The 23,698-nt window shown below is 45.7% G+C and overlaps 1 protein-coding gene across 2 annotated transcripts in view; it reads right to left on the minus strand.

The window, feature by feature from the left end:
- Positions 1-3,339: 3,339 nt before the first annotated feature.
- Positions 3,340-23,698, minus strand: part of dstyk (dual serine/threonine and tyrosine protein kinase) — a 106,718-nt gene continuing 86,359 nt past the window's right edge. For both annotated transcript variants that reach the window (XM_070859479.1, XM_070859478.1), the window contains exons 6-13: positions 23,001-23,177; positions 19,048-19,177; positions 17,841-17,997; positions 16,527-16,659; positions 13,448-13,561; positions 8,153-8,267; positions 5,081-5,215; positions 3,340-3,976 (exon numbers count right to left, since the gene is read on the minus strand). In XM_070859479.1, coding sequence (XP_070715580.1) covers positions 3,795-3,976; positions 5,081-5,215; positions 8,153-8,267; positions 13,448-13,561; positions 16,527-16,659; positions 17,841-17,997; positions 19,048-19,177; positions 23,001-23,177 — 1,143 coding nt within the window. In that variant the 3' untranslated portion in view covers positions 3,340-3,794. The remainder of the gene's footprint in view (positions 3,977-5,080; positions 5,216-8,152; positions 8,268-13,447; positions 13,562-16,526; positions 16,660-17,840; positions 17,998-19,047; positions 19,178-23,000; positions 23,178-23,698) is intronic.

Consider the following 23,698-nt stretch of genomic DNA (forward strand, 5'->3'; position numbering starts at 1 on the left):
GTTTTACACCCCATGGGATGTGGTTCGGAACTCGCTCGGCTAGTTCTAGCTCCATTTAAAAAAATATATATATTCTCCCGTACACAAATGCAGGGAACCAAAAATCTGAGCTACTTTAAGCAAGACAAATTGTAACTAATCCAAGTTACAGCTAATCTAGACTGATGGGCACAGTCGATTTAGGACAATATCTCCCCTCTGGACACAAGCCAGAATCCCATCCAGACAGCAGAAAGTTAGGTCTAAAGTTATTGCTAAGTCTCTGGAAAATAAAATGAACAAATTTCAGAAAGTCTCAATCCAGTTATTGGTGGGCTAATGACAACACAAATAAGACCGACATTAAGTTGTGTAGACAGGCTGATCACCCCCGTGACCCCCTCTCCCCCACACCCCCAAATTCTACAAACCAAATGGGACCTTCTGCTAATTGTCCAGTGGTTTTGAGGAGTTAAGTGTTAACCTCCCCTTGTAGTAATTATCTGTGGGGTAAGAGTTGTGTCACGTACAGGGTCTCGCTTGTATAGCAGCTCCTTTTATCTTCAAACTTTTAATTTCAAAACCGTGCCCAGCCCCAGAGCTGCTACATCCATCCAATTTGCTTCACTGTCAAGTACAATAGATCCATGGGGATTAAATGGGGGAAAAGAGGGGCCACCTGCCCTCCTGTGCAGTGTAGTGTTTCGGGGTTTGGCGGTTTTATTAGGGAAAAGTCACAGACCAAGACTACTTCCCTCTCCTCCCTGCATCCACCAAAGTCCGGCGGAGACTTGGAAGTGGGGCGGAACCAAGAGCTGGTTTCCAAGGCGACCTCCCAACAGATCAGTAAATGCTACCAAGGAGACCCATCACTCTATCCACCCTGACAGTAAAGCAAACGGGGCATTAAGGTTTCAAACTTTAAAACATGTAAAATCCAGGACAACTACCCATCAGTGATGCTACTTGCCCTCGGATCTCACCTCCCCCTATAAAATTATTTGTATTTCTAATGCATGATTTAGAAGACTTTCAGATCAGTGACACTGTACTTTTTTCTTCCAAAAGAAACACTGGTAAAAATACATCAAAGCGCATTGAGAAACTCACTGACCACGAGAGATAGCTTCCACATGTGTCCAAGGTGGTGCAGTCCTTGAAAGGCACTCAGGTTCTCAAACATAAGTGCAGCCGCTCGGAATGCCTCTCTCATCTTGGGGGAACACAAGAGTCGGGCAAACAGCAGAATTAGTATCAACAGGATCATCCATCCCGCAATCTCTCGGTAGCTGCGAGACATTTGGGGAGGATTCTCTCTCCCTTTCAGTCTGTGCGCTCCTGTATTGCGACATGTTGCTAAATTGCTCAGACGGAGCTATATCGCTGCCGCCCTCACTCATCCGCCAACCCCCGAGAACTGCATCCTTCTCTCAACCGTACTAACTTACACACAGTCCCAGACACTGTCCATCGAAAGAGCCGCTACCAAAACACGTCAACAATTCAAAGACCTGCATTTTAGCACCAACAAAACAACCAATCTGAACCGGTCAGAGTAACTGAGGAAGTCGCTACAAGAGTCCATTCTAAAATGCAACTAACCAGGGGATTTTTTTTTTGGTAATAAAATTAGTGTTTACATCACCGTCAAGCGGCTGTAGAAGGATGAAGTGTTAAATCCAACAATCGGTCCTCAGTGCAGAGTGATGCAGTGAAGCAAAACCTGAACTCGTCAATTCGGCTGTGTGTGCTGGGGCCAAAGTGATAAATTGAGGGGTTTCTCGGTCCAAGGATGAATTTGAGCCCGTTTTCCACAGCCTCTGGTCGCTCGGATAGGCCTCATTCAATCTCTCTTCTGCCCAACAAGACATCCATACAAGACATCTTTCCTGTGTTACCACAGCATATGCTGCTGAAGGTATGCCTATCTCTTAGTTTACTATGGGGGGAAAAAAGCAACGTTTTGGAAAGATTATGGACTTCAACAGGGCACAACTCAAACATTTAGAACAGAAGCCCTTTAACCTCAAGAGAGGTACAACTCTCACTGAACATGTTAATTAAACACAACAGTTTAAAAATAACACACATTTATAAAACACCAGATTAGAACACAAATCTCTTAAGGGGGGGCGGATAGGCTTGGACGGTACAACAAAATGCGAGATAGCAAATCAGCACCAGCACTCTTTTTGGCTAAAATAGGATGGAGTGTTAAACGAGGCTGTCGATTTGCTATCTCGCCTATTCACCTAGCACCACACCCACATCCTCCTAGTTTCCTATCACAATGCATTTATCGAATGGAGTTGACCCTCCCAGTTTGCTTACAACCAACCAATGCGCCCATACATCCAGGCAGAGCCTGCCATTGCTCAACAGCTACACAATGTGACAAGAGGGCAGGCAGGCAAGGTCACTAGAGCAAGTCAAACTGGGTGGTCTTCAACTTGGTTCTTCCAACACCTAAAATGGAGGCAATGTAGTGTTTAACGTTGGGCAGTTCCAAGGGTTCTCAAGTCTGGGGGGGGGGGGTTTCCACTCCTTCATTTCTTGGATGCGTTTTATGGGTAGTGCAGGACTGTAGTGACCTTTGCTCTCCATCGCCCCCCTCCCAGGAGTTACACTTGCTTTAGGTAATCACCAGAAGCTGAAGATGCCATTGGGTGGCAAACACTTGGCTAGCGGTGGAATTCACTCCCTGGAACATCGCTAAAGGCACACCAAGGGCTTTTCTTCCGCATTTCACTTTCAAGCATCAACACTTTTCTTATTGCCAGCACACTTTCATGTTTTCCAATTCAGTTGAACTATGATTATGTGCAGTAGTGCTATTGTTCATTGACAAGGATCTTCATTCAACAGGAAAAACCCCATGTAAGCTGCTTGGGGGTGTGATTCTTGTGTAAAGCCTCCCACCAGGCATAAGCAGGGACAAGGAACTAGGGAGCGACACATTCAAAAGGAGGGGGGGGGGGGGGGGGGGAAAGAAAAAAAAAAAAAAAAAGAGTACAGGAGCTATAATCTTCATCCCCCGACTTCAATCCAGTACACAGCAGTACAGATGCAACAAATAGTGTGACTCTGCAGTAGCTTCCCAACAGTTCCGAGTTTCAAGCCAAAAATTAAAGTGTAAAATTAGTGCAAAGTGATACTATTTTGGAAAAGACACACACACACAGACACACAGAGTGCCAGCGGTGCAAAAAACATATACTACTGTGTCCGGGATTAAAAGCGGTTGACGAGAAAATAAACTGTGAAAAATGCCAATGTGCAAACCTTCAGCCTCGAACAGACAAACACTTACCCCCCCCCCCCCACCCCCCACCGCCTCCAATCCATGAACACTAAGGCAGCAGTTTACATGGATCAGAGTGGAGAGAGAGAGAGAGAGAGAGAGAGAGATGGATGAGAGAGATGGAAGGAGCAATGAAATGAGCAGCTGCATTCCTATCGGTCCCTTCTCTTAATGGCATTGTGTAACAACTCTGGAGAACCCCCAAGCAAGGTTTGCTCAAAAATACTGTCCAGAAAGGAACACCCAGTGAGTTCCTTGCACCAGTCCCTACAAGCCGTCAAATCGCATCCCCACACAAGTCCAAAAAAAAATGAATAAAAATATCAAGTTTTGCTTTCTTGCTGCATAGCAGAAGGTAAACAGTGATGCTGCTGAACTAGTGTTAATACTGAGTTGACCGAAACAACCTTGCCTCAATCAACTGGTTTCTTTCTTGGCGTTCGCCCCCCACTCCCCTCCCCTCCCCCACTTTGTGGAGAGTTCCTGCAAATCCGCGCTGCCTCTTGCTCACTCTTCACGTTGAGCCATCTTTGCACTGCGGCCCGGAGTTGCTTTTGCAGAGCCTGCTCATGATGCTTTGCAGGATGGGCTGGACTATCCCGAGCAGGGGCCTCTGCGAAGGGTCGCCGCTCCAACACGCCTCCATCAGCTGCCAGCATTCCTCGTCAAACGCAGGTAGCCGCTCCGGCCTCACACCTAGGGCCAAGAGAATCAGAGATATGGAGTATAAAAGTAGGGAAGTCCTGCTGCAACTGTACAGGGCCTTGGTGAGCCCACACCTGGAGTACTGCGTACAGTTTTGGTCTCATTTTTTAAAAGGAGGGACATGCTTGCATTGGAGGCAGTTCAGAGAAGGTTCACAAGGTGATTCCTGAGGTGATCAGGTTGTCATATGAAGAAAGGTTGAGCCTATATTCATTGGAGTTTAGAAGACTGAGAAGTGATCTTATTGAAACGTATAAGATTCTGAGGGGGCTTGACAGGGTAGATAGAGAGTGGATGTTTCCTCTCGTGGGGGAATCGAGAACTAAGGGGCATAGTCTCAGAATAAGGGGTCGCCCATTTAAATGAAAATGGGGAAGAATTTCTTCTCAGAAGGCCATGAATCTTTGGAATGTTCTACTCGAGAGCACTGTGGAAGTTGGGTCATTGAGTACAGTTAAGGTGGCGACAGACAGATATTTGAAGGATAAGGGAGTCAGAGGTTGTGGGGAGCTGGCAGGGAAGTGGAGTTGAGGCCATGATCTTATTGAATGGTGGAGCAGGCTCGAGGGGCCAAATGGCCGACTCCTGCTCCTATTTCTTATGTTCTTATGAATCACGTTGTGCAGGAAGCCGCCATTCGGGCCATCCTCAAATCCCCTCCAATCCTTCTCCCAATTACTTTAAATCTGTGTCCCCCTGGTTATTGACCCCTCTGCCAAGGAAAATAGATGCTTCCTATCCACTCAATCTAGGCCCCTCAAATTTATACACCTCAATCAAGTCTCCCCTCTGCCGCCTGTGTTCCAAAGAAAGCAACCCGAGCCTATCCAATCTGTCCTCATAGCTAAAATTCTCCAGTCCTGGCAATGTGCTCGTAAATCTCCTCTGTACCCTCTCTGGTGCAATGACATCTTTCATGTAATGCGGTGACCAGAACTGCATGCAGTACTCTAGCTGTGCCTAACTAGTGTTTTATACATTTCAACTTCTGCTACTTTAAAGGATGCTATTCAAATACGAGTATTGGTTGAGGCAACCTCCATCTTATTTCATTTGGCACGTGTATAGTTAAATAGAAGGGTGGTTACTAAGTACCTTTCTTCACATTGGTCCACAACTGATCCTTGCTTGAACATTTTTCAAAAGCTTCAGGGAGCTTAATCGTTCCTGTGCAGAGATACCAGAAAAGGATTCCGAATGCGTACACATCCACGGAATTATCGTACTTTCCTAAAGAAGTGGGGGGGGGGGGGGAGGGGGGGAAAGAGGGAAAAAAAATGCAAGGATTACAATATTAATGTTTGAGGATATGCTGTGGCAGTGTCAGCTGTGGCTCAGTGGGTAGCACTCTCGCCTCCGAGTCAGAAGGTTGTGGATTCCAATCTCACTCCAGGGACTTGAGCACATAAATCTAGGCCGACACTCCAGTACAGTGCTGAGGGACTGGTGCACTGTTGGAGGTGCCGTCTTTCGGATGAGGCGTTAAACCGAGGCCCGGTCTGCTCTCTCAAGTGAATGTAAAAGATTCCATTGCACTATTTCGAAGAAGAGCAGGGGAGTTATCTCCGGAGTCCTGGCCAATATTTATCCCTCAATCAACATTTTAAAAAAAAGATTATCTGGTCATTATCACATTGCTGTTTGTGGGAGCTTGCTATGCTCAAATCTTTCCGCCGCGTTTCCCACATTACAACAGTGACTACGCTCCAAAAGTACTTCATTGGCTGCAAGGGGCTTGGAGACGTCCAGTTCTCGTGAAAGGCGCTATATCAATCTAAGTCTTTGCTTCTTTAGTATTGTTGTGCGCGCTAGAGGGGTACAGGTCAGGGTCGTGCATTCAATTCCACATGTGATACAATTCTACTAGTGCTCCTCTTCCTCACCCTCCCTCCCCAACACAGAGTCTCAGTAAAGCCATTCAGGGGCTTGCTGTTAGAGGCACCACTGAAGACAAGACGTCGGGTTTCTCCTGTCCGCTTCTCAGTGGGCAGTATTTGCAGAGACCTGGCACCAGGCTCGCTCGGGGCTATCTTGCACCCGCTGTTCGTATCAATAGATTGAAAAGTGGGATGTTGGATTTGAGGTGCAGATCAGCCATGATAATGAGGGGCTGAATGTCCCACTGTGCTGTGCCTTTGACGAAGCCAATTCCAATGAAAGTGGCTCAGTAACGGAGTGGGTTCCCTTTACGTCAAATTAAGTCTGGTTACATTGCAATAGCCCTGTACACAAGAATATAATTTTCTCACTTTTACTGCAGACCCTCTCTGCTGATTTTTTTTTGTGCGGGGATGGGGGGGGGGGGGAAACGACACACACATACACAGAGCAGGAGTATGGTAGCATACTGGTTATGTTACTGGACCAGTAATCCAGAGGCCTGGAATAATGATCCGGAGACACGAGCTCAAATCCCACCACGGCAGCTGGGTGGGATTAAATTAAATAAATCTGTAACATGAAACTACCGCATTGTCCAAAAAAAAACATCTGGTTCACTAATGTAACTTTAGGGAAGGAAATCTGGCATCCTTATCCAGTCTGGGCCTGTGTGTGACTCCAGACCCACAGCAATGTGTTTGATACTTAACTTCACTAGCCAGTTAGTACTACAAAGTATACGAAGAATACCTTCACCACACGGACTGCAGCGGTTCAAGGTGGTGGCTCACTACCACTTTCCTCAAGGGCAATTAGGGATGGGCAATAAATGCCAGCCTTGCCAGCGACACCAATATCCCATGAACACACTTTTTAAAAAAAAATATATATAAAAGATCTGGGAAAAGGAGACCATCCATTCGGCCCAGACCAGAATTAGACTGGTGGCCGAGAGTCTGTGACAACAGCCTTGCTGCAGTCGTCACTCTGCCTCCGGAGGCATAGAGCAACACTACTTCCTTGAGCAGTGATTAATTGATTCCAATGGCACTGTTTGTATTGTTTGCACCACAGACAATGGCTGAATGGCTAACCAGAGTATAAATCACAGGACAACACACGTTTCTGGCTGGCGGCTGACAGCGTTCAAAATCAGAACTCCAATCATCAGAACGGCTCGACTGAATTGTAGCTTTACCTGCATGCTAAAGTATAGATCAGCAAACTGATCTCCCAGCATAACCGGTAATACAGGACTGGAGAGGGGACGCCACACACCTTTCCAAGCCCATCGCAGCTTTCAATGCCAGAACCGAAGAATGGCAAGAAAATAAAAGGTAAAAACAGATTTGACATTAAAGTAGCAGATATTAGAAATACAGCAGTTAGTCAACCAGCATCAGAAACACTGCGGCACATTTTATTACATTAAAGGCGCTATATAAATGCAAGTTATTGTTGCCACCAATGTTCCCGCTCAGGTCGCGGCCGTGCACTGATCGTGAAGTCCCACGCAGGCCGCTCACCAGCCTCTGGAAAAGATGCGGTGCACGTGCGGCCTCGCGGCAAATTTAAAGGGCTGCCACATCGGTACGTCTCGACCCAAGCCGTCCCCATGTGTTTCATGTGTGGGGTAAGCTATTCAACAAAGGGCATCAGATCTGTGCCAGATCCTGCTCTCACCTGACGTCGGCGCACCTAGTGGAGCGATCAAGAGTGGAACCCCCTCTCTGACTTTATCCTCCTCAGAGTGGCTGCTGAGAGGTTGTTTCCTCTGGCTGGAGAGTCTCTGACTAGGAGGCTCAGTCTCAGGATAAGGGGCAGGCCATTTAAGACTAAGATGAGGAGGAATTTCTTCACTTAGAGCATTATGAAGCTTTGGAATTCTCTAGCCCAAAAGTACTGTGGATGCTCAGTTGTTGAGTATATTCAAGGTTGAGATCATTAGCATTTTTGGACACCAGAGGAATTATAGGATGTGAGGATAAGGCGGGAAGGTGGAGTTGAGGTTGATGATCAGCCATCAGAGGGGACATATGGCCTACTGCTGCTCCTAATTTTTATGTTATGTTTTTAGCTCAGAGACACAGCAACCCTAAACAGACACTGCTGCCAGGTCAGCCGGGATCAGCTAACTCAGGGGCATTGAACCCGGTAGCATGTCGGCCGTGCGGCTTTGTACGACCTTTACCCACAATCCTGAGAGCCCACAACTCTTTCCCAACACGACCCTGGATAACAATTGTGCCTGGAAGTTACCCCCGTAAAACAAGTCTGCGCATTTACCTGAGAACAGCTCAGGGGCCATGTGTATAGGGGTTCCCACGATGCTCCCAGACATCATCGCTTCGGGCTTGCAGAACCCCAGGTCAGTGATTTTGGCTCGATTCTGCTTATCCAACTATTGAATTACAAAGAGAGACATCAAATACATTTTAAACTAAAAACACCCAGTGCACTGCTGAGAAAATGAGACGACAAAATGCAATTTTAGCAGGATAGGTAGATAAGGTGGTTATGACATACAGGATACTTCCCTTTATTATCTGAGACATAAAATACAAATGCAGAGAGGTTATGCTTGAACTGCATAAAACACGAGTTAGGCCACAGCTCGAGCACTGCTGCAGTTTTGGTCACCACATTGCCCATCATCATAGGCGGCCCCTCGAAGAGAGGATGACTTGCTTCCGCGCCAAAAAGGGATGAGTTCACAGGTGTTTCAATGAAGGACCCAATATTCCAGGTCCCGAACTACATCGTGAAGGGTGGAAGATGCCTGTGCGTGGATTTTTTTAATGTGGGGTGGCCGTTGCACACCAGCCACCACACGGGCTCGACCAGTGCTAGGTCTTTGTCCAGTGGCAAGGACTACCCAAGTCTAACTGGAGACCAGCTCTGCTGCACAGTCCGAGCGCACACACATATTGCAGTGTGGGCTGGCCCGTGCTGCCTCTGGGCTCTCACCTCTTCTGGACCCCGGTCACTTCCCTCTACGGAACCATGCCACTCCTTCGCCCCCTCCTGCTGTGCCTGCCCGCGCTGCAATCAGCGACCTGGCTTCGTAGCAGTCACCCTCCTGCAGTGGTATGCCGTTGCACGCTACTCCCTCCAATGGCCCCGGCCTGCTGATGGTCAGATTACAGGAAAGATGTGATTGCACTCGAGAGGGTACAGAGGATATTTATGAGGATCTTGCCTGGACTGGAGAATTTTAGCTAGAGGAAAGATTGGATAGGCTGAGCTCATTTTCTTTGGAACAGAATTTAGCAGAGTGCAGTGTCAGCCGTGGCTCAGTGGACAGCACACGCGCCCGAGTCAGAAGGTTGTGGATTCAAGCCCCACTCCAGGGACTTGAGCACATAAATCTAGGCTGACACTCCAGTGCCCTGCAGAGGGAGTGCTGCACTGTCAGAGGTGCCGTCTTTCAGATGAAACATTAAACCGAAACCATGTCTGCTCTGTCAAAGATCCCATGGCACTATTTTGAAGAAGAGCAGGGGAGTTATCCCCAGTGTCCTGGCCAATATTTATCCCTCAACCAACATAAAAACAGATTATCTGGTCATTATCACATTGCTCTTTGTGGGAGTTTGCTGTGTGCAAATTGGCTGCTGCGTTTCCCACATTACCAGTGACTACATTCCAAAAAATGCTGTAAAGCACTTTGAGATGTCTGGTGGTCATGAAATATGCTATATAAAATGCAAGTCTCTTTCTCTTTGAGCAGATTCGGGGAGATTTAATTGAGGTGGAAAAATTATGAGGGGCCTAAAGCGGATAGGAAGGACCTATTTACCTTAGAGTGGTCAATAACCAGGGGGCATAGATTTAAAGTAATTGGTAGAAGGATTAGAGGGGAGTTGAGGAGAATTTTCTTTGGTGACTCAGAGGGTGGTAGAGGCAGAAACCCTCATCACATTTAAGAAGTATTTGGATATACAACTCAAGTGCCGCAACTTACAGGGTTACGGACCAAGGGCTAGAAAGTGGGATTAGGCGGGATAGCTTTTTCCACAGGCGCGGACACGGTGGGCCTCCTCCTGTGCCGTAAATTTCCAGGATTCTATGAGATAAATAAAAACAACTTCTAACAATGTGGTGCTGCCATTTTGCCCAGTAACTATTCGAACGGCAGGAGGGAGCATGCCTGATGTCCTCGTGAACAATCTTCCCTCAACCAACCCACCAGCAATAACAGATCACCCGATTATCCCATCGTGGTAGCGTCCTAGCTCAGTACATACTAGGTCGTGCATTCACTCACAGATCAATCAGGCAGCTTTTGACTCACTTTACTCATGGCCTACTGCTGAGTTGTAGCATTGTGGTGCCATAAAAGAATGAGTATTAAAGGTGAATGAGTGAGACAGTTGGTTAAGACTAGGTGGCTCACGTGGAGAAAGAGCATGTCAAAGACTTGATGGGCTGAAGGACCGTTACAGTAGAGAAAGGCCAATGATATTTAAAAGTTACAAAACATTGGGGGTGAATTTCCTTGGGATGACTCCTGCTTCACCGCCATAACTTTCGTGGAAATCCCCCTCACCCATGTAGACAAGGAACATAAGAATTAGGAACAGGAGTAGGCCATCTAGCCCCTCGAACCTGCTTCGCCATTCAATAAGATCATGGCTGATCTGGTCGTGGACTCAGCTCCACTTACCCGCCCTCTCCCCGTAACCCTTAATTCCCTTATTGCTTAAAAATCTATCTTTGACTTGAAAACATTCAATGAGCCAGCCTCAACTGAACGGGAGAAACCTGGAGGAAATTCAGCCCCATTATGTTGTTGGAGAGTTAATACTGTACTTTTTGGTTCCAAACTTTTCCCATGTAACAGTAGCCACACTTAAAAAGTAATTCATTGGTTACAAAATGGGCCTATACTCTCGAGTTCAGAAGAATGAGAGATGATCTCATTGAAACATACAAGATTCTAAGGGGGGTTGACAGGGTAAATGCTGAGAGGTTGTTTCCCCCTGGCTGGAGTGTCTAGAACTAGGAGTCACAGTCTCAGGGTAAGAGTCGTCCATTTAAGACTGAGGGTTGTGAATCTTTTGAATTCTCTGCCCCAGATGGCTGTGTATGCTGAGGCTTTTAATACATTCAAGCCTGAAATGGATAGATTTTTGGAGTCTAGGGGAAATAAGGGATATGGAGATCGGGCAGGAAAATGGAGTTGAAGTCAATGATCAGCCATGATCTTATTGAATGGTGGAACAGGCTCGAGGGGCAGAATGGCTCTACTGCTCCTAATTCTTATGTTCCAAGGAGAACAACCCCATCTTCTCCAGTCTATCCATGTAACTGTAATCCCCCACTCCTGGAATCATTCGAGTAAATCTCTTCTGCACCCTCTCCAACCTTCACATCTCTCCTAAAGTGTGGTGCCCCAAATTGAACACAATACTTCAAGCTGGGGACGAACTAGTGTTTTATATAAGTTTAGCATAAATTCCTGGCTTTTTTCATCTATGCCTTTATTTATAAAGCCAAGGATCACGTATACTAAATTATTGACTATAATTTTGTCGTCATAAAGGTTATACCGATGTGTGATGACTCATTCTTCAGGTAGAGAGAATTTGGCAAGGACTGAGTGAAATGCTTTGAGAAAAAGACACAATAAAATGTCTTTTTTTTTTTTAAAAGCAGCCTTGACATATCCAAATGAATTATAATGAAGGGTTTTCATTGTCAGCTAAATGTGCATCATTCTTCTTTCAGCTTAGTGCTTCAGTATTGAAAGACACAATTTCATTTACAACACAAACCAGGAAAGGTTGGTGATGAACAGGCGAGGAAATCAATTGTGCTTCAAAGTTTAAAAAAAGATCTTGTGATAATAAATGCCAAACTCAATTGCCAATGATGGCAATTTCCTCCCTTTTGTGCAAGAAATAACAGAAAACTAGTTAATATTTAGACAGTGTTCATTAAAATGAAAGGAGCAGAAAATTTGAATCAATAGCCAGACCAATTTTTAGATCTACAAAAAATAACTGAGTTCCTGAACTCAGCACCCAGCATCAAGAAAGAATCTTGCATCTCATTGTTTCGGCAACACGTTAAACTGAGGACGCGTCTGCTCTCTCAAGTGGACGTAAAAGATCCCGTGGCACTTATTTCAAAGAGCAGGGGAGTTATCCCCAGTGTCCTGGACAATATTTATCTCTCAATCAAAATAACAAAAACAGATTATCTGGTCATTACCACATTACTGTTTGAGAGCTTGCTGTGCGCAAATTGACTGCTGCGTTTCCCACAGTACAACAGCGATTGCACTCCAAAAGTTATTCATTGGCTGTAAAACGCTTTGAGATGTCTGGTGGTTGTGAAAGGCACTATATAAATGCAAGTCTTTCTTTTATTTCTGCCTGACCTCAGCAAAGGTTGATTCCCCTCCATAGAAGCAGTGTCAATTTTTCTTATTTCCAACACTAGCTGCTCCTGCATCAAGCGCGAAATTACCAGGTGTTATGGATCAACATGGTCTAATATGCAGATTACAACGACACCAAATAATTTCAAATAGGTCTCTTGGAAATGGCACAGAACCATCTACTTGCATTGGATTCAAAACTAGGCTACAAAGATGGAAAAAAAAACACGGGTGCATCCATATATCCATATTCACTGCACCACATTGTTCCATGAAGAAAGTCTCGAGAGAGTGAGAAGAAACAATGTCCCTAGACTCAGCTGAAATATTGAAAGAACAAAAATAGACAGAAGCCCGATTCAAAAGTTTGTCAAACACACAGATTTGGGGTCGAAGGAGGGGGAGGATCCAAGCCGCATTACAGGTTTTGATAACTGGGATGAACAACTTTTTATTCACATTGAATAAGACACAAAGTTAAGGCTTAGCATCAACTCTTTCCACATGTTCGCAGCTATATTGCAGATTCCTTGGAGAGTGTCTTATGAACCATATCCGACCGCTGCCACGAGTCAACGGATGTGGGGTCAACAATTAACCTTGAAACTGGGTAACCTGCTACTGGAGAATACATAGAAGGGTGCGACCACTGCCAATGAACCGGAAGTGCTCTGTGCATGCCCGCTGCCGTTTGTCATGGGAGCGGGTTCGATACATTGTTTTTTAAAGCCGGGAAGGGAGAAGAGTTGTTGAGAAAGCCAGGAAAATTTTGAAAAGGGGAGAAAGGGAGCAGGCTGCTGAAAAAGCCGGGATCCTCCGTCTGTTGTGGTGAATGTTATTTTTAGATTTCGGACCAGTTACGCGCAGAATGCTTCTGCGCAGTTTCCGGTTCGTTGACAGCAGTCACCCCACACACAGAAATCCCATGAAATTCTACCAGCATCTCAGAAGGTAGAAAATGAGTACAGACCAATGAGCACAGGCTAAACCTGCTTTGTCAGATATATTCTAAAGAGGGACCAAAAGAGCATTTCAAATGACTAAAACCAGTGGAGAGACGAGAGAAGCTGGGATCATTCTCCTTTGAGTAGAGAAGGTTAAATAGAACAGACCGAATAACCAACCATTCAATAAACAACAGACAGGTAAAAGGCAACACAAGCCTACTGTGTGACGTTAGAATCTTGAGATCTTACCAAGACGTTTTTCAATTTGATATCTCTATGCACGAGTCCTTGGCGATGGAGAAAGCGGATACCTTCCACTACATCGAGTGCAATCAGCAAACGCACTTCAAGCTTGAGACCAACCTAGAAATTGGAGAGCAATTTCTCAATTCAGAGCAAGACTTTGGTGACTTTATTAGGATCAGACAGTGTGTCAGAGGTCACCAACCATTGTGATGCCATGGTTTCAAAATCCTCCACTGAATTTCTTAAACAATAAAATGCTCACCAATCCGAGAGAAATGCATTTCTTTTAAGAAAATTGAATTACGTTGAGGCTCTATAAAGTAAGATGCGTGTGTAAAGAAATGCAAGATCCAAATCTATGCTCGCTAGTGTATATTCAGCTTGCTACTCCAAGATTAATGCACTGATCTATACTGCAGTCTCTGAAAACCAGAGAGAGGACATATGTGTGTGTGTGTGTGTGTGTGTGTGTGTGTGTGTGTGTATGTGTGTGGTGGGAGGGGGGTTGGGGGGTGTGCGTGTGCACACTAGGCCCATGCAGCAGAGCCAATCGTCTTGGATCCCCTTGCCATTGGACCAAGACCTTGCTCGGTCAAGTTCATGTGGTAGCTGGTGTGCAACAGCCACCCCACGTTAACAAGTCACACACGGGCATCTTCCCTCTTCCTGCTTCCCCCTGCCCCCCCACCCCGCCCCACCCCATAAATTCGGGCCCTGGAACAACAGGCTCGCATTGGTCTCATCAGTCACCCGAGAACTCATTTTAGTACAGAAGCAAGTAATGCCCGACTCCGAGGGACTGCCCAAGAAGAAAATCTTGGAAATCTGAAGTGCTGGACATCTGGAACTAGATCTAGGCCCCAAGTTTGCATATGTGTTCCTTCTTAAAATGGGGAGAGAGCACGGTGAGAGTTTTCCGATAACATGCTGACTGCATTTTGGTAGCAAAGTAGCAACCAGCTGATTGAGGCTGAGAGTTCAATGTGATGTCTAAAGATCTACCTCTGCGAGGAAAACAAACAACTTGCATCGATTTCACCCCTCGTCAAGTCTCTCAGAAATGTCTCAGCGTACAATGAATTACTCAGTGACAGTTGGCATGTCGACAAAGAAAGCAGTCACTTTGCAAACAAAGGTGGACCAGTTAAATCTATTTTAGTGGTACTGAGACAAGAGGAATGTTGGCCAAGTTATCTGAAAATCCTCTGCCACAATTTCCTGGGACTCTTGCGCTGTTCAACGGGTCCTACGCCAGGAAATTCCAGGCCAAGAAGTTCGATTTGGATGAAAAGCACATCAGCGATGCTCTCGCTAATTCTTTTTGGGCGCACGTCCCCTTTAACGGGCGGCGTGGCCCATTCAAATTCCACGGGTGCACGGTTTTTCAATTTAAAAGCTGGTGAGCAGCCGGCGCAGGACTTCCAACCACTACGCAGCTAAACAGGAACATTGCACATCAACCCTCCCTTTCCTCAACAGCAGATCATCTTAATGGAACTCCTTTAAATCAAGAGCATGAGAGACAAACAAGAATCTTTAAAGTCATCCTCGATTCATTTCCCTCAGCGTTGCTTATGAATCATGAAAGTCATTAATTATTCCCTCACTCAACAAATCTGACCAATAGTCATGCAAATGAACCAAAAGGAATTATTCCTCTTTACTCCATTTTATTTTGGAATTATGTTAAACTTGTACAAAACCTTGTTTAGACCACACTTGGGAGTAGTGATCAGTTCTGGTCTCCAGATTATATAAAAAGGATACAGAGGTACCGGGGAAGGTGCAAAAAAGGATTTGCTAGAATGATACCAGAACTGAGAGGTTACACCTATTTTGGAAAGATTGAACAGGCTGGGTTTCTTTTCTCCAGAAAAAATAAGTCTGAGGGGTAACCTGATGGAGGGTTTTAAGATTATGAAAGGGTTTGAATAGGGTAGACGTAGAGAAGATGCTTCTACTTGCGGGCGAGACCACAACTGAGGAGCCATAAATACAAGAGTCACCAATAGGGAATTCAGATGAAATTTCTTTACCCAGATGGTGATTAGAATGTGGAACTCGCCACCGCAAGGAGTAATCAGGGTGAATAGCATAGATGTATTTAAAGGGAAGCTAGATAAGCACAGGAGAGAAAAGAGAAGGGTATGTTGTTGGGGTGAGATGTAGAGGACTGGGAGGAGGCTTGTGTGGAGCATAAACACTGGCATGGACGAGTTGGGCCGAACGGCCTCTCTCTGCGCTGTAAAGACTCTAATTTTCACCACCCCACCCCCCCCCGCCCCAAATATGAGTTAAGGGGACTGACAGGTAGCAAACCTGCTCCAGTATCCACGGCAGTCTGTGAGCAGCAGACAGAAGGGATGAGCATGGCTTGTCCTTTGATTGTTTGTTCCTTGTGGAGAGGTGCCCATTTTTGTTCCAGAGCGAGCGAGAGAGAGAGAGAGAGAGATGGCAGCATGTGCATGAGGTGGTGCACAAAAGTTACTAGTTACAGCTCCACACTGCCCAGCAACTTCCTTCTCCAGGAACAACATTCATAAGATGGAGATAGACTGATTTTTGAACGATAAGGAAGTTAAGGGTTATGGGGAGCAGGCAGGGAAGTGGAGTCGAGGCCAAGATTAGATCAGCCATGATCTATAGAGCAGGCTCGAGGGGCCAAATGGCCAACTCCTGCTCCTATTTCTTATAAACTCTTGCTGCAGGTGGTAGATCTGATCGATGGGTTTAAAAAGTTAAAAAGGATTTGATTGGGTTGACACAGAGAAACCATTTCCTCTGGTGGAGAAAATCAAGAACAAGGGGGCATAACTTTACAAAAGGTAGGAGAAATCTGGAACTCTCTCTCTCTCTCTCTCAAGTGTTATGGATGCTCGGGGTCAACTGGAAAACTTGCAAGACTGAGATCAATAGATTTTTGTTGTGCAAGGGTAACAAGGGTATGGAGCAAAGGGGCGTAAATGAAGTTGGGGTGTAGATCAGCAATAATTTAATTGAGCGGCGGAGCAGGTTTGAGGGAGCTGAATGGACAGAGCCAGAGACTTGATGTGGAATAGCAGTCGGCCTCCTCTGTGCTTACCTTCAGCCCAGCATAGAGATCTCGATGTAGTCTCTCCATGATTAACAGGACAGCAATACTGGTGCCACCTCCATAACTGTAGTCTATAACTGACCCATGAAGATCAACCAGTCGCTCGTGCCTGGGTAAAGATCTGTTGGAGGGAAGAAAAAAAACAACCATGGTTTCTAAAAATGGGAATGCCATAGATAAAATGCTGCAGGAGGGCTGTCCCCATATCTAGCAACATTCGGAATTCTGTATTTCAATGGAGTTCAACGCTGACCAAGATATTGCTCTTCCATTCCAGCCATCTGTACTTGAAGGAATTTAGAAACAAGCAGCACGCACCTCCCTCCTACTTACCTTCACCTTCCAAATCAGAGGTGACTTCCACTGAGAATGTCAAACTCGAGGATGTCTTCTGAGCAAGTTATTTCCCAGATTTAAAATCAAATCCTTGCTGCAAAATGTCACGGCTAGGATTCTCTTCCCATCCCCGTCTCTCTCCTTCCCACTATTCTATTATTTAATCTTACTACAGAACCTCTTACATAGTCACATAACAATAGTTACTTATGAAATGTAATAAGTCAATAAGAGTCAACTCTTAAGAATTGATATTTTATTTTTTAGTAAACACATTTTGTGGTTAATTTTCTGCAGCTATCAAAGCAAGGCATGTCCATTTTGGGCAACAGATCCTATTTCTTAAGTTATTATACGATAAGGGAGTCTAGGGTTATGGGGAGCGGGCAGGGAAAGGGAGTTGAGGCTAAGATCAGATATGACCTTATTGAACAGCTCGAGAGGCCAAATGGCCAACTCCGGCTCCTATTATGTTATAACAGAATATTTTCAACTTTGGTAATCCAGTGTCCGCATCAAGCACGCTTAAAATCAGGTACAACCAGATGTACAGTGAAGGTCCCAACAATATGGTCAACTTCAGAAACTCCCACCTGTGAATTTTTCCAATTTTGAACGGTGGGAATTTGGTGTCGGAACCCACTCTCACCAGGACTGGGTGGAGACAGTCCAAACTCATTTTACACAGGACCAGCACAAGACCTCAATCAGCTTGCACTGGATTCAAAGCTAGGGTTTCAGCGATAAAACCTCATCATCGAGAGCAAGCTATCGATCGCAGCCAGACAAGAGCTGCCCTGACTGAGAACAGTTAACAGACACCAGACGAGGAGGAACTTCGGGCCAGTGTAAATTAGCACGATGCAGAATGTAACTTTACACGATTGGAGGAGATGGCCCTCTCTGAGAAAAGACGCAGCTCCGTGGCACAACAATCTCAGATGACCAGCTCGGCACAGCTCCTACCTGGTGTAGTGGAATTCTAGCGCGAGGTCATTCCAGTGCTTGTCATCTGGAGGTACGACAGACTTCAGTGCACAGGGCGAGTGACCAGCCCAACTGTCACACAGGTACACTACTCCATACTGGCCACGGCCCAGCTCACGCCCAAGTTTAGGTTTACCTGTGTTAGAGAGACAAACACCTTTAGAGTACTGCGTTCAGTTCTAGGCACCGCGCTGCAGGGAGGATATATTGGTCCTACAGTGCAGATTCACCAGAACGATACCGGGGCTAAAAGGGTGAAATTTTGAGGACAGATAGCATAGACTTATATTCCCTCAATTGTAGCAGATTAAACTGTTACATATGTGGATTTATATTTACTCTGCACAGCCACCAGAGGGCACATCCCCTGGAGTGCCAAGGGATCCCATAATCCCTTGGGAGCACAGGTATTTAAGGAGGCTTCACATGTTGGAGAGGCACTCTGGAGACCTGCAATAAAAGACTAGGGTCACACTTTACTTTGAGCTCACAGTGTTCAGTCTGACTCTTTCTCCATACACAACATAAACAGTGATCTGATTGAGGTGTTTGAGATAATTAAAGGATTGATAGAGTAGATAGAGAGAAACCATTTCCTCTGGTGGGGGGCATCCAGAACAAGGGGGCAGAACGCTATTAGAGCTGGGCCATTCAGGGGTGAAGTCAGGAAGCACTGCTTCACACAAAGGGTGGTAGAAATCTGTAACACTCTCCCCCAAAACAGCTGCTGAGGCTGGGGATCAATTGAAAATTTCAAAACTGAGAGATTGTAAGATTTTTGTTCGGCAAGGGCATTAAGAGATACAGAACCAAGGCGGGTAGATGGAGTTAAGATATCGATCAGCCATGATCAAATTGAATGGAGGAACAGACTCAAGGGGCTGAACAGCCTCCTCATGTTCCTATTACAGATAGAGATTTTTTAAAAAAAAGTCTGGCTATATAGTAGGATTATTATTTCGTGCATACGCTCTTCATTAGTGAACAATGCATGCATTAACTCAGAGGTCACGTAAAGCATGGTTATAGTGACCTCTACGTTAAAGAGAGGGTGTTTTATGGGGTATCTCTACTCAAGAAGCAGTTGACCGCCCCGCGCCCCCGCCTGCCGCCCCTGCCCCCCCCACCACCCCCCCCGCCAAAAGCCCAACAAAAAGTAAACGAAACACAGAAATAGCAACTTTACCGTGTAGCAGCAAGTCCCGGAGAGAACGACTTTCCAGTGAAAGTCGAGCGAGTCGTGGGGCATGATCTTTCCGTACCCTCAGCCACAGATCTTCCGTCTTCTCAAGTCTTCCTGAAAGACCCGTTTCAAGCTGCAGAGGAACAGCAGAGAAATCAAACCATTTGATGCATTTAAGGGGAAGTCAGTGCGTTAGAGAGGGAAGTTAGATAAGTAAAAATGAATAGAAGGTTATGTTGACAGGGTTGGATGGAGAGGGATGGGAGGAGGATAGAGTGGAGCATAAACACCAGCACGGACCTGTTGGGCTGAATGGCCCGATTGTAATTCTATGTAACATGCTTCAGTGGCCCCTTCAATTTCAGTCTATTTTCACTTTCTATCAGGAGACAGGTGGGGCAAAGTCTCTGACAGAAGAGTTTTTGTGCATCACGTCTCAGAAACATCCCAAAGTGCTTCATGTACAATGAATCACTTCGCAGCACAGTGACTTATTCAGAGAGCCACCTTGCACACAGCAAGATCCCACAAGCAGCAATAAGATGAACGACCAATTAATCTGTGATACTGGTTGAGGGAAGAACTTTGGCCAGAATATCAGGACGATAAATAGCACCGTGGGATCTAGAATGTCCCGCTGGAACTGGTGGAAGGAGCCTTGGTTTGGTGTCCCATCCAAAGAGGGCTCAGGCATGGTCAGTATACTCTGCATTGAAGAGTCAGCCTGGATTATATGTTCCAGTCCTGAAATGGGACCTGAACACAAAGCAAGTCAGAAACAAGTGTAATAAAAACAGGAAATGCTGGAAATCTCAGCGGGTCAGGCAGCATGTGTGGAGAGGAAGCAGAGTTAACATTTCGGGTCAATGACCCTTCGTCAGAACTGGAGTGTGTTCGGAAAGAACAGATTCTTAACCAGCACTGAAAGGGGGAGGGGAAGAAAGAACAGTGATAGGGTGGAAGACAGGAGAGATTAGAGATACAAAAGGGATGATGGGCTGAATTGAAATGGTAATGCCAGGAGTTAGAAAAACATTAGTCAAGACAGGGCGTGAATGGTGGGATAATGACCAGCTGCCATTAGAGAATAAATAAATAAATAAATAAACAGGCTCGGGAGGAGGGGGGGGGGGGGGAAAGAGAAAGGGAGCCAAAGATTGGCAGCAGTTACGCTCTGAAATTGTTGAATTTGCTGTTGAGTCCAAAAGGTTGTAAAGTGCCCAAACAAAAGATGCGTTGCTGTGCTTTGAGCTTACATCAAGCTTCACTGGAACAATGCAGGAAACCGAGGACAGAGAAGTCAGAGTGGGAATGGAGCAGGGAATTAAAGGGACAGGCGACCGGAAGCTCAGGGTCACACTTACAGACTGAACGGAGGTGCTCCGCAAAGCGGTCACCCAATCTATACTGGGTCTCGCCAATGTAGAGACCACTACATCGTGAGCAGCGAATACAGTATACTGAATTGAAAGTACAAGTAAATCGCTGTTTCACCTGGAAGGAGTATTTGGGGCCCTGGAGTGCTAAGTAATCCAACACAACACTCACTGCTCAGAGACGTGTTTCAACTCCCCTTAAAGCAGCCATCTGAAATCAGGGCCGTTAATAGCATTAAATCATTTCTATCCACAATGCAATAAGCTGGGACCACCATCAGAAAATCCCAGAAACGTGAGTGTTATATATGTAAACTTGTATATGCCTTGTACAGCCACCAGAGGGCTCATCCCCTGGAGTCCCAAGGGATCCCACAATCCCTTGGGAGCACAGGTACTTAAGGAGGCCTCACAGGCTGGAGAGGCACTCTGAAAACCTGCAATAAAAGACTAAGGTCACACTTTACTTTGAGCTCACAGTATCCAGTCAGACTCTTTATTCATACATAACAGTGAGGATGGAAGAATATTAACGAGGAGGATAGAATCATACAGCTTATAGCCCTGCATATATTTCCATTTCAAGTCGGCAGCAGAGGGTCGGTAACTAGAGGACATATTTATGCTCATTGGCACAAGAACTAGGGGGTAGTTAAGATTTTTTTTTCCCCACGCAGAGTGTGGTTACAATCTGGAATACACTGGGTAAAAGGGTGGTGGGAGTAGATTTAATAGTAACTTTCAAAAGGGAATTGGATAAATACTTGAAAAGGAGAAATTTACAAGGCGATGGACTTACCAACCCACACACTTTCTTGTCGTGATTCTCAGGATGTGAGAGTCACTGGCAAGGGCAGCATTCAATGCCCAGGCCTAACTTTCCAGCAATCAGCCTGAGCAAATTATAGAAGTTTACAGCACAGAAGGAGGCCATTCAGCTAATGGTGTCTGTGCCAGCCGAAAGAGAGCTATCCAGCCTAATCCCACTTTCCAGCTCTTGGTCCTTAGCCTTGTAGGTTACGGCACTTCAAGTGCATATCCAAATACTAAAAAACAATGCTGAGGGTTTCTGCCTCTACCACCCTTTCAGGCACGGAGTTCCAGACCCCCACCACCCTCTGACTGAAAAAAGTTCTTAACTCCCCTCTAATCCTTCTACTAATTACTTTAGATCTGGTTATTGGCCCTCTCCTCTGCAAAGGGAAATAGATCCTTCCTATCCACTCTATGCCCCTCATAATTTTATACACCTCAATTAAATCTCCCCACTGCTCCAAAGAAAACACCAGCCTATCCAATCTTTCCTCATAGCTAAAATTCTCCAGTCCTGCCACCATCCTCAGAAATCTCCTCTGTACACTCTTCAGTGCAATCACATCTTTCCTGTAATGTGGCGACCAGAACTGCACACAGTACTCCAGCTGCAGTCGAACTAGTGTTTTATGCAGTTCTAGCATAACCTCCCTGCTCTTGTATTCTATGCCTCGGCTAATAAAAGGAAAGTATCCCGTATGCCTTCTTAACCACCTTATCTACCTGTACTGCTACCTTTAGGGATCTGTGGACAGATACTCCAAGGTCCCTCTGTTCCTCTACATTTCTCAGTATCCTACCATTTATGATGTATCTCCCTTGCCTTGTTAGCCCTCCCCAAATGCATTATTACCTCATACCTCTCCTGATTAAACTCCATTTGCCACTTTTCTGCCCACCTGACCAGTCCATTGATATCTTCCCACAGTCTACAGCTTGCTTCCTCGCTATCAACCACAAAATCTGCCAAGGGTACTCTGGGATTGCGACCTGCTGTGCGAGACATGCCAGCCCTAACAGCCTAAAGACAAAGTTGAAGCAGTTAAAATCGCCTGTCGTTCCAGGGGAACACAGCCGACCTTGGGTCCAACCCACAACACCCCCTCCCACCAAATCTCCGGTACTGCATTGAGCTATCAGCCTAGGTTGTGGTCAAGTCTCTGGAGTGGAACTAAAACCCACAACCTTCTGACTTGGAGGAGACAGCTACCCACTGAGCCACAGCTGACACACGAGCCTATACAAGGTATACCTTTCAACCCTAAGTGTAGAGTGACACTTGCCTTGGACTAAGCAATGCCTCAATTTCAAAATTCTCATCTTTGCTGTCAAATCCCTCCATGGCCTCGCCCCTCCCTATCCCTTTAATCTCCTCCAGCCCTGCAACACCCACTCCCCTCCGAGATGTCTGCGCTCCTCTAATTCTGCCTCTTGAGCATCCCTGATTATAATCGCTCCACCATAGGTGCCATGCCTTCTGTTGCCTAAGCCCCAAGCTCTGGAACTCCCTGCCTAAACTTTGAGACACTTCTTAAAACCAAACTCTTTGACCAAGCCTTTGGTCACCTGCCCCAATTTCTCCTTATGTGGCTCGGTGTCAAATTTTTTGTCTCATAATACTCCTGTGAAGTGCCTTGGTACGTTTCATTATTTTAAAGGTGCTATATAAATATAAGTTGTTGCTGCTAAGGGAACAGAATCGATCACCATGCCTGAAGTATGCGAGGGTCCTGGTGCAAACGTTAAGTGTAAATGCAAAGAACAAACCTGACGTAGAGAGGCAGCAAATGCTTCATGTGAGCTGTTGAGCCGGGTACGGAACTGACTACATATGCTCTTCGCAAGTTTTGATGCACAGAGGCTCTCGATGGCGTCCTGTGCAATTTTCCTCTTCCACTCAATCGTCACAGCTGGGGGATGTACCCAAGGCATCCTATGAATAATCTACGTGACGGGAAAAGACACATACACAACAGGAATGAGCTTTGAGACTTTCCAACAAGGAACCTCACCAGTCTCTGGAAACTTGCACCTGAAGATTTTGTCAATTTTAGTTTTTTTTTTTTTTGGCAACTTTTTATGCTCGAAAGATGCTCTTTTGCAGTTTCACGGGTTCCAGCAACCCTCCTGTACATCACCCAAGTGGCCAGTCTTCATCGATGCGTCCACAGACAACATACTGGCAGATAACTTTGATAGTGAAGACATGCATTTATATCGTGCCTTTTACGGCCACTGGCAGTCTCAAAAACACCATACAGCCAATGAAGTAATGTAGGAAATACGGCAGTCAATCTGCGCACAACAAGCTCCCACAAACAGCAATGTGACAATGACCACATAATCGGTTTTAGTGATGTTGATTGAGGGATAAGTATTGGCCCCAGGACACTGGGGAGAACTCCCTGCTCTTCTTCGAAATAGTGCCATTTTACCTCTGAATCTACATCCACCTGAGTGTTTAA

This window comes from Pristiophorus japonicus, chromosome 17, assembly GCF_044704955.1.
Source record: "Pristiophorus japonicus isolate sPriJap1 chromosome 17, sPriJap1.hap1, whole genome shotgun sequence".
NCBI classification, from domain to species: Eukaryota; Metazoa; Chordata; class Chondrichthyes; family Pristiophoridae; genus Pristiophorus; species Pristiophorus japonicus.